Source organism: Montipora foliosa, chromosome 14 (assembly GCF_036669935.1).
Source record: "Montipora foliosa isolate CH-2021 chromosome 14, ASM3666993v2, whole genome shotgun sequence".
NCBI lineage: Eukaryota > Metazoa > Cnidaria > Anthozoa > Scleractinia > Acroporidae > Montipora > Montipora foliosa.
Window position 1 is genome coordinate 8,171,811 of NC_090882.1, and position 12,500 is coordinate 8,184,310.

The 12,500-nt window shown below is 40.8% G+C and overlaps 1 protein-coding gene across 1 annotated transcript in view; it reads left to right on the forward strand.

Moving 5' to 3' along the window:
- The window catches only part of LOC137984407 (NFX1-type zinc finger-containing protein 1-like), a 33,291-nt gene that overhangs the window by 1,463 nt on the left and 19,328 nt on the right, over positions 1-12,500 (forward strand). The window contains 2 exon segments of the mRNA XM_068831585.1: positions 4,252-6,388; positions 10,234-10,664. Coding sequence (XP_068687686.1) covers positions 4,372-6,388; positions 10,234-10,664 — 2,448 coding nt within the window. The 5' untranslated portion in view covers positions 4,252-4,371.

Here is a 12,500-nt window from a genome sequence, read left to right on the forward strand (position 1 = left end):
TATGCACCCAATTGTTAAAATAAAAGAATTCTAATTCTCTGTGATCAAATTTTGGAAAGGACTTATCAAAGACATACAGTAAACAAAATCTATTGTGCAACCTCCATCTACATTACCAGTATGACTTGGGCTGTATTGAATCTGAAAAGTTGTGTTGAACGCTATGACTTCTGCAGGTAATTCTGTTAACATTAAATATGTTTGTCTCGATAAGCTTCACAAGTTCATAAGTGTTCACAAGTTTGTTTTTGTCGTAAAAAAGGTTGCTGTTATTCATCGTGGTGAAGTGCAATTATAATAAAGTATTCTCGTTTGAAGACTAGCAGTATGCAGTCGAAACGTCGCGATCTACATCACAAGTGACCACATCGTGAGGTATACGAGAAAACTTTATTATTAAGTTTGTTTTTGTATCTCGTAGATGTTTAGATTTCCAATTACAAACTCTGTTTTGATTGGCCACTCTAACTCACTATGTAAATAGTTTACCCTGAATTCAAAATAAATGCGTTTCTTAATTTTCTGAGAATACGAAACAACAACATTCTTTTGTAAATCGTACCGGGCGTTCCTGATTTCTGTATTAAATTTAACTTTCACTTTGCATTTACCTGTTCATCCGTGCTTTTGGAAAAGTGTTACATACCACATGCTTAGATTTAAACGCATACCTGAGGAAGCTCCTATACTTGTGTTTACAAGCAAGTGATCTGGTAAGACGATCAAATGTAGATGACCTCGGTACATTGTTAACCAAATATTTTCCAGCAAGTTTCCTCCTTTTTCTGCTTTCATAAAATAGACGTCTCGGCCTTTTCTCTGTGATTCTTTCTGCTCGGTTCTCCGTCAAGTCTATGTCGATGCACACGCAAATCACAACTAAAGTAACACACACTTTTGCATATCGAGACCTGTATTTCTCCTTTGGTATCAAGTCTTTATTATCATTGAGAATCAAACAACTGTACAACCTTTCAAACTACATCAAAATTATTTTCGAAAGAGCTGATCACATTCTCCACTGATGATATCAAATCTAACTTGTAATACTAGAACAGAACTATGTCCACAAGATGGCAATGAAAACGATCGCTAATATGGCTAGTCGAACAAAGGATATAGGGTAGAAAATTACAAAGAAACAAACTTTAACAATAAAAAACAAAAAAAAGAGCAATAGACAAAAAACGTATCTTCGTAGTCAATGGTACACTGAGCGGGAGGCTATTTGTTCGCGGTGTAAATGGCACAAGCGTGAGGCCATTTGCTCCCTGTGCCAATGTTTTTACTTTGTTCAGAAGATTCCAATATGGCGACTATGTTGTTTGTCGAGTTATTTTCTTTGTCGCTGTCATCTTAGATAGTTCTCACTAAAGTACCCGCTGCTTATTAAAGAATTAGTATTTTGACTTGTATCGCTTTCAATAGTTGCGTCTATTTAAGTTACATTTGAGTACATTTCCGTTTCATTCAGTTCGCGGAACGACCCGTTTTGAAGCTGACGGTCGACATCTTTTAGTGTGGACCTACCACGAAAGCGTATGCCTTTCTTTGTATGTGTTTTGAGCGCCCCAAGAAGAAATCGATTAAGCCAACGCAACGTCTATCTTCAGTAATCCAAAAAACGTACCACAGTGCTCTCCATGATTTTGGACTATGTGGTTCGCATTTAATAACCAATGTAAACAGCGCCACGTGCCTTCTATTGTGCACTGCCCGATCAAAACACCGCCACGTGCTTTTTATTGTACATTTTGCTGCACCGGAAAAAAGAAACTGAAATCTAACATTTTTTATAACTTGGTACCCTTCCGGGCCCGAGTAAAAATCTCAGTGACAGAAAACACGGTCAAATTTCAGTAGTTCATCGACGTGAGAAATTGCGCAGTAATATACGTAACGAATAATTTGAGAATTGTTCTATGCAGAAAGGTTCAGTTGATCCTGCTAAATCCTTTATGACTGGGATTTTTAATTTCACTTTATTACAATTACTTAATCAGTTAAACAATCGAATATCCTTTGCTATTCACTTCCGATCAACTCGCGCCGATTGGCGCCCGAAAATATTGTAATCGTTGCAGGTATAAATGAGCTGAAATCACCTTAGGATACACTAAAACAACTACTCACCTCAGTGTCAGTGGCTAGGTGAATATCCACCACTAGCCACCCCCCCCCCCCCCACTTTATTATTATCATCATTATTATTATTATTGTTATTTATTTTGCCACAATACAATCACATATATTAATATGAAAACTGTAGAGATAACAAGGGTTCCCAGAGCTCTTCTCTCCCTTCTTTTAGAAGGCCTAAAAGAAACTATGAAGCTTCTTTTAATTAGGCCTCCTCAGTTTTAGTTTTGTAGAATAGAATTAAGAAAGTAAATGAGAACATGACGACGAATATTTCACTAGTCAACTGATGTGGACCTGATATATACCGACATCCACTCACACACTCACAAAGGCCAGACACAACACCGGGAATTTCATCCCCTACGTACTCTTCTCGAATAGTGTGTGGGTTCCTTAACGTCCCACAGGGAACTAATGAACATGGAAGATATTTGTGAGACGGGGCCTACGGTTTATAATCCTTATCCCATAAGACCATTCTCGTCACCAGAGCCTCGGATCGAACCAAGGGCTCTGGGAAACTCTATGTAGGAGAACATGCGCCGTAGGGTTCTCATAGCCAAAGATTGATTGTTTGAACCTTACGGCGCCAGCTCACTCCTCATGCTAACATGAATGCACCAATTAGAGCCGCTTTTGATTGTTCTTCACGAAAGCCAATGAGAAGACACTTTGTTTCAGGGTTCCCCAGAGCTCTTCTCTCCCTCAGCCAAGAGAAGAGCTCTGGGGTCGAGATAGCGATAAGACTTGAAAGTCTAACCATTTGCGGGTGTAATTACATAGGTAGAACTTACTCAGTTGTTTTAAGACCCTGAGTGTTGGTCCGGCCGGAGTCGAACTCACGACCTCTCACATGGCAGCCCGGTGCTTAACCATACATAGTTATTACATGGAGATGGATAGGAGACTCGACAAGTTTCTTTGTTTTATGTTTTTGTTCCCTGGTTTGGCCCTGACCATGCGCACACCACATCCTTTTTCTAAAAGACAGTCGATCGAAAAGTTTCCATTAATTTATTCAAAACTCACGCATTTGTGAACCGAGGTCAAAAGACTATGCATAGCAACGGTCAATTTAACACAAAGTGCAACTATACTGTTCTTGCTTTTGAAGTTTTCGAGGTTTCATAACCAGGCCCCAGTTCAGTGTTCAAAAGGTGGATAATGCTATCCATCGGATAAATTGCTATCCATTAGAGCGGTTTTCAATTGAGACTCGTAAAACCAAAACCAAAGTAATTACTTTGGCCAATCAAAAAGGACGGAGACAATCCGGTAAACCAATCAAAAGTCGAAGTAATTACACGTAGCCGACACAAAGCGCGGGAAGCCACGATTGGTTTTGGTTTCACTTCTGATTGGCTGAAAAAGTGGCGCGAGAACTTTGAACCAATCACTGAGTGAAGTAATCATAAACCAAAGTAATTCACTAATTACTTTCGACACTCAATTGAAAACCGCTATAAATTGGATAGCACAATTGGTTTCGCTATGACGTATCCACTGGACAGTGATTTATCCGGCAAATAGTGTTAAGTTATCCACTTTCTGAACAACTGGGGCCAGAACGTCTATATGAACAATCGTTGGATGTAGTGGAGTGAGGGCACAAATAAAGAAGATGGGATAACGTTAGTCAATAGCTGTTAATACAGCTGAGCCCTCGTTTCAGCGGTGTTAGTTTCAGAAGGCGCAAAAACGAGGCTTTCAGGTCAAGAAAGGATTTCGTATCAAAGAACTCTGTGATTTCTTGATTCTTGACTGTTTCCTTCGCTTTTTTCCGAGTAATTTGAGGTTTGCCCGGCCTAATTTTATGACAATTATGGCAAGGCACTGTTTAGCACATGCATGTGTTAACCGAAGTAACATCCCCAAATGTGCGAAACTATCGAGGGCAGCTTCCATTCAACAACTGTACTTTCTCATTTTCTGAGAAAAACGTAAATTCTGGATAGGAAATCATTGTTTTTATCGCATTTCGCGCGCTAAATCTCTCACTCTTCCCTATAACATTGAATACTGACCGAAAAGCCTCGCTTCCGCGCGCTCTGTAATGAACACCGCTGAAACGTGGGCTAATGAGGGACAAATGAACCTTTTTTTCCGCAGGAGTGTGTGTTCCGTGATCCACTTGTCCAAAAATTTGCTGTGATAACGGTACCAGTTTGAGCTTCTGCGTAACACCTGCATCCAAATTTAAACAAAATACAGCCGAGTTGCAAAGTTAACATGTCATCATCCCGAAAAAGAAGGTACCAGGACGTGGAGGATTCAAACACATTTTATCGGCACAGCCCTAAAAAGCCTAAAAGCGAGGGACGGGACAGGTTGAATCGGGATGAACCTGCTCGGGATCGGTGGACGCGGGATCGGAGGGCAAGGACGTGGGGCGAGCTTGATCAGAGAGAAGCTGATCGAAGGATTCGTGATCAGCGACCACGTGATCGTAGGGCACGTCATTCAAGAAGATCTGCTCCAAGTCGCAGACGAAGAACTGATAAAAGGTTCACAAAATCGCAGGACCAGCAGACATCAAAAGATCACGAACCTCTTTGCTACTCGGCTCTGAAGGAAATTTGCAATTCAACTACCCCTGAAAATGGCATTTTAGATCTCGCCAACAAGCAAGAAAGATTCAGAGCGTTGTTAAGTTCGAAGGGTGAAATCAGCCGCGATCGTATGCAGCTCATTATTGAAGCCATCCATTTGTGCTGTTCAACAAAGTGCGTGTCGCATCACTCCGAACTCGTGTTGCGGCTCGTTATAGAAACAAAATTTCTGCAATTGCACCTCTCTGGTTTCCTCAGCCGCATGCTCTCTTTTTGGAGCTCAAATAGAGATTGTCAACCTTCGGAGATTATCTCACTGTTGTCTGTTATATTCCTGGAAATGCTGAAAAGATTTGGCAGCGAAGTGGTTCATTCTATTCCTACAGCACAATTCATCGCCACTCTTGAGGACCTAGTGGATAGGAATGTACTGCACAATGTAGACACACTGCAGGAGAATGTACGTCAAATTAAAGCAGTGCAAAATGAAATAAGAAATCACGAGCGATCAATTGTTCTTTCGCAAGAAAATCAAGGAGAGCTCGAACCTCCAGAAAATTTTCGAGACCTCAGCGTCGTTCCGAAAGCTGCAGATTTTAGTATTGGTAGCAAACCGTTTCTTCGCGCTAATGTAGTTAAAAGAGGTTACAAAAACCTGGAGCACTACCTTGATGTGCAGTTCCGACTCCTACGAGAAGACTTCATGTTGCCCTTGCGAGACGGTGTCTTGCAGCTGAGGAAGGACAACGGTGGCCTGGGAACAAGCTGTCTCATTGGAAATAAAGAGGCCAAAAATGTTTTCGTCTATCGTGACGTCACAGTGCTTTATCCTGTGTACAGGTGGAATGGGATATTTTACAGAATCCACTTTGACTCCTTTCATCAAAGCTTAAAGCATATCAGCTGGAATAAGAGCAAACGATTCAAGCGTGGCGCCCTTCTTTGTTTATCCGCGGATGACTTTTACACGCCGCTGTTTGCGATAGTCGAGGGTCGAGATGCACATGATCTTAGCCGAGGTGAGCTTGATGTGCGCTTCGAACATGTAGATCTTGATTACCTTAGTCAAAGTATTGAAACTAAGAAGAAGTTTGATATGGTGGAGTCTCCAGCATTCTTCGAAGCCTACAGGCACGTGTTAGAGGCCTTGCAAGAAATGGAAACAGCAGATGGACTACCCTTTCAAGAACATATAGTGCATTGCCAACGGAATACAGAACCTCCAGCTCACGAGCACTTAACAAGCGGTTACTACGATCTGACTGGTATTGTACAACTTGAGCAGGATAATGTCAGCTGTCTTCATTTGAGTTCGTTTAATGACCAATGGATCAATTCACCGGCACCCGCATTGGAAAACGAAAGCTGTGCAGACTTTGATATGACTTCCGAGGAAAGCAGTCAGGTCTCCGATAACCGCAACGTTCTTGATGTTTACAACCTGCAATACTACCGCCACAACTTGCAATTTAACGACTCGCAGCGACGAGCCTTTCAACTGGCGCTGACCAAACGTTTCGCCATCATTCAAGGACCACCCGGAACAGGAAAGACATACGTTGGTCAAAAGATTGCGCATGCTCTTTTGCAGACGTCCGCGCTGTGGGAGGATGAGACGGATCGAACACCAATGATGATGGTATCGTACACGAACCATGCCTTGGATCAGTTTTTGGAAGGTCTTTTACCCATGTCTGGTAAGGCGCAAAGTTATTTAGTTGCTGGTTATGTTGAAAGCTCAGAACTCAGACCCTAAAATCTCGGACCATCTGAGTGTCTTGATAAATCACCCCCAAAACCTACTCCGCTAAGGATCTCGAGAAAATTAAAGCAGACCCTTTAGGTGTCTCGAGTTTTTTATCTTACTATCAAAACCTCAGACCCTTTGGGTCTCTTGAAAACGTCGCTCCCAAAATCCCACAACATCTTGTGTCTGATTGGAGTGGGAGCTGATTTTCTGCGATTTTCATAATTCTGGGGAATCTCATGATCACCTTCAAGCGCTAAACCCCAATCCCCCTTTTGGTTTTCATTAATCGAATTTCCGAACATAGCAGGAAGTTTGATTGATGGAAGTCAAAATGCAGGTTAATTGGGGTTTAGCGCTTGAAGGTGATCATGAGATTCCGCAGAATTATGAAAATCGCAGTAACGATGACAGCTACAGCAACCAGGCCCGGGTTGCTCAAAGAATGGTTAGCGCTAACCAGCGTTAAAAATACCATAGAAACCTATCGGTTTTTGATACCTCCTGACCAACCGTTAGCGCTAACCAGCCTTCGAGTAACCTGCCCCAGAAAGTCACAAAACAATTGGTTAATGAGTGCAAAAACAACAGCTCTGCATGCTTTGCACGTTTGTTTCAGTTTTGCTTTGGTACATTTCTTTTCTATTCTCTTCAAGTAAAGTAAAATAAGTAGGAGAAGGTAACGCACCTTCCCCCACTTTCCACCGAAAAACCCAATGTTATTATTACCCTACTCACACCAACTAGACATGTTTTTAACCCTTTGACGTCCAAACCGGCTGAAACCGGCCAGACTTAGTATTTTACTCTGTCTAACGCCAGACGATTTTACTCGTCAATGGGGAACCCCTGGGAGTCAATGGGTTAATTAAGGACGGTGCCTACTATTGTTATTCCGCATACGTTCTGTGCATCTCCAGATACTCGGATTTCCTATCGCCGATGCTTACTAATACAGGGATATTTTTGCGCGGTTTAAAAGTATCCGGAGAAAGTAGATCTTAGTAAGTACTCTTGGTATCCAAAAAGAAAATTGGGGGTAACCATGCATTTTTGAGAGATACTTAAGCTTCAATTTGAGAAAGAACGCCATACACTGATTTGTATTTTATAGCTTTTTACAAATATTATTCATGAATTATCTTTGAAAAATGCGTGGTTACCCCCAATTTTCTTTTTCGATTTCAATAACACTTGTTAAGATCTACATTTTCTGCATAATCACACACCGGGGCAAATGTATCTTTAATTAGTAGGCACCGTCCTTAATGTCATTGGATTAACAAAAAAGAAATCACTCAACAAAGAAATCTGGGACTGGCTTTTACATAAGATTCAAGTGAACTTTAATTTACAGCTGTTTCGAGAAATGTTGTCCAAAAGAAGCATAAAAGCGTACGCGACAATGCCGAAAGGCATTATGGTAAACTGTCAGTTTGAGTCAACGAAAACATGACGGCAATGCTATCGAAAACGTCACCTAGAAATACATTCTCACGCTATGTTACTGACATTGAGATATGCATGAGAGAGTTCCAAAATTTAGTCAAACGATCCAAGCCACGAATCAGTAACAAAGGGTTAAGATTCGCAGAGAAAGCATGATTTTGACGAATAAAACCTTACTTATTCTACGTCATGTTTTGCAGAGAAAGTCGGAGAAATGTACCAAAAATCGTGGCGCACGTGCAGAGCCATCGTTTTTGCTAATGAACCCTTTTGTTTTTGGACTTGTTTTGGTAGCGTGATAGCGAGGGCTTCACACAAGCCTGTGCCTACTGCACCTTCATCAGCGCTATATCCTAAGAACTCTCTCATCCAAATAGCTCGCCACCGTAGGTCTTCACTGGACGGTCGTGGCATCTTCGATTCTGGGCGTTCACTACAGGCACAGGTAACCCAGGCTCACTGTGTGCGTCACGTAGGTATTAAAATATAGAGAACATACGAGGCGAAGTTTAGGTCTGAAAATTTGCTAGAAAATGGAAATAAAAATCGATAAAACTTACCATGTGGTGAGCTGTTGTTGTCTTTAATACGTACACGAAGTTTCTGGGAAAATGATCCCAGTTCACCTTCCTTCATAATATAGTGACAAGGTAGGAGACAGAAGCCAGCTTAAGGACTCCGATCGACCCAAAACAAGCACGATTTTTTTTGTGAAAATCGAATCCAGTCGCTAACTAAACACGCCAGGTTCGTGGAACAGGAATTTCTCTAAACCATGAATCCACTGAAGCATCTCCAGGTAGCAACACGAAGCCACCAGGCTCCGTAGAACTTGTAACTTGACCTGCTAAAATGGCGGCCCGAAAGCGTTGTCCTCGCGAAGTGTCCAATTCAAAATGGCACTGAACTCGGGACGCCTGGTGACACGGGGAATATATGTCCCCCTGGAGGGAGGGGAGTCCCAGATTGCTCAGTGAATTTTGTTTTAGCAATTTGGGACTCCCCTCCCTCCAGAACTTATTATACTCGTCACCAGGCGTCCCGAGTTCAGTGCCATTTTGAGTTGGACACTTCGCGAGGACAACGCTTTCGGGCCGCCATTTTAGCAGGTCAACTTACAAGTTCTACGGAGGCTGGTGGCTTCGCGTTGCTACCTGGAGATGCTTCAGTGGATTCATGGTTTAGAGAAATTCCTGTTCCACGAACCTGGCGTGTTTATTTAGCGACTGGATTCGATTTTCACAAAAAAAATCGTGCTTGTTTTGGGTCGATCGGAGTCCTTAAGCTGGCCTCTGTCTCCTACCTTGTCACTATACTATGAAGGAAGGTGAACGGGGACCATTTTTCCCGAAACTTCGTGTACGTATTAAAGACAACAACAGCTCATCACATGGTAAGTTTTATCGATTTTTATTTCCATTTTCTAGCAAATCTTCAGACCTAAACTTCGCCTCATATGTTCTCTATATTTTAATACCAACGTGACGCACAGTTAGCCTGGGTTACCTGTGCTACAAGTTGAATTTATTTTATTGAATGACCCCGATACTACCTTTCGGCATTGTCGCGAACGCTCTTACGCTTCTTTTCGACAACCTTTCCCGAAACAGCTGTGTATGCGTTGATCAGTTGACAAAAATCAGTACACGTGATTTAACATGAAGACAATTTAAAACCATGTTCAAGTAAACAGCTTTTAAATGTGTTTAAGCTTTGGTGTGTACGAGGCATGAGATTTTGAAGACAACATGAGCGTATAAATGTGAATCGTTTGTTCACTATCGTTGCTTTAAGATGGCGTCACATCGTTTTGTGTTCCCCCGAACGCTGAGCACTAGTGCTGTATGTTCCCTTTCCCTCCCCATAGAACATTTTAGTGCTGGTGTTTTTTACAGGTCGCAGGTCATTGTTTGATTAATACAGAAAGTATCCTAAACATGCATAAAAAGCTAACTTAGGCCTAATTAGGCCTAAACAAAAGTTTATAGGCCTAAGGTTAGCTTTTATTAATGTTTGGGATACTTTCTGTATTCATATTCTGCTATCATATTAATCGTTATGGCGTGATTACCGTTTCCTTTATTTTAATATTTCTTTTTGTTTTGATGTATTCTCAAGTCGGCAGTTTTGAAGGGAACACGTGGGAACACACAGCACTAGTGCCCAGTGCTTGGAGGAACAGATAACACGGGGGAAACACAAAACGCTGTGACACTGGTTCGTACTTATCCAGTTACAGTATAGTTCGACCGTACGGTACTCAACGTGAGCAAGACGGAATAATCGTGGAATTAGCGTTTTCGTTTAACTCGCTTTTGTCTGAAAGTTGTACTTTTTATTCGACAGGAATTGTAAGGGCTGGTGGTCGTTCCAAAAGTAGAAAATTGGAACCCTTTTTACTCCGTTCACTTCGAGAACAGGCTCGTGAAAGTAAAGAGACTCCTGGAAGAATAATGAGAGCAAGAAGGAAAACTCGAAAGAAGATGAGATAAATAACTGAGAGTGAAAACTTTGAACTGTCCTTGGCTGTGATGACATATTCTAGACGCGGGGTGTTATCTTTCCAGGTGCTGAAGCAGTTCATGTCCGATTCTCACGCAGAGTGGTTTAGGAAGGACGGAGACGGAAAAGCAGTCGACGTATTCTGCGAATGGCTTGGAGTGGAGAAGAATGCGCATTGTAAAATCAGGGAGAGAAATGATGATGACTTCGGAAAAGAAGATTTTGATTTTCAGAGGCTGGTTTCGTTTCGTCCATGTATACCCATGTATATCCATGTATAACCATGTATTTCCATGTATACCCATATATTTTCATGTATACCCATGTATGCCCATGTATACCCATGTATATCCATGTATAACCATGTATGTCCATGTATACCCATATCTAAGCATGTATACCTATGTATATCCATGTATACCCATGTATGTCCATGTATACCAATGTGTATCCATGTATAACCATGTATGTCCATGTATACCCATGTATACCCATGTATAACCATGTATGTCCATGTATACCCATGTATAACCATGTATTTCCATGTATACCCATATATATTCATGTATACTCATGTATGCCCATGTATACCCATGTATATCCATGTATAACCATGTATGTCCATGTAAAACCATGTATGTCCATGTATACCCATGTATATCCATGTATACCCATGTATGTCCATGTATACCCATATATATTCATGTATACCCATGTATATCCATGTATACCGATGTATGTCCATGTATACCAATGTTTATCCATGTATAACCATGTATGTCCATGTATACCCATGTATATCCATGTATAACCATGTACGTCCATGTATACCCATGTATATCCATGTATGCCCATGTATGTCCATGTATACTCATGTATATCCATATATAACCATGTATTTCCATGTATACCCCACATATATTCATGTATACCCATGTATGCCCATGTATACCCATGTATATCCATGTATAACCATGTATGTCCATGTATACCAAATATATATTCATGTATACCCATGTATATCCATGTATACCCATGTATGTCCATGTATACCGATGTATATCCATGTATAACCATGTATGTCCATGTATACCCATATATATTCATATGTATACCCATGTATATCCATGCATACCCATATATATTCATATACCCATGTATCTCTATGTGTACCCATGTAAATCTATGTATAACCTTGTATCTCCATCTATACCCATGTATGTTCATGTATACCCATGTATATCCATGTATAACCATGTATGTCCATGTATACCCATTTATGTCCATGTATACCCATGTCTGTCCATGTATATCCATATATATCCATGTATAACCATGTATAGCCATGGATATACATGTATATCCATGTACAGCAATGTATTTCCATGCATATCCATGTTCAGCCATGTATATCCATGTATATCCATGTACAGCCATGTATATCCATGTATACTCATATATCTCTATGTATACCCATGTATATCCATGTATAACCGTGTATATCCATGTATACCCATGTATACTCATGTATACCCTTGTATATTCATGTATTATTCATGTATATCCATGTACAGCCATTTATATCCATGTATATCCATGTACAGCCATGTATATCCATGTATATCCATGTACACCCGTGTATATCTATGTATATCTATGTAAACCCATGTATTATCGTGTATATCCATGTACAGCCATGTATATCCATGTATACCCGTGCATATCTACATACAGGCATGTATATCCATGTACAACCATGTATATCCATGTATGCCCATGCATATCCACGTATACCCGTGTATATTCATGTATTATCATGTATATCCATGTAGAGCCATGTATATCCATGTATTTCGATGTAAAGGCATGTATTTCCATGTATACCTATGCATATCAATGCACAGCCATGTATATCCATGTATGCCTATGTGTATCCATGTATACGAATGTATACCCATGTATGCCCATCTACAGCCATGTATGTCCATGTGTATCCATATACAGCCATGTATATCCATGTACACCCGTGTATATCCATGACTATCCATATACAGACATGTATGTCCATGTATACCTATGTATACCCATGTATTATAATGGATATCCAAGTA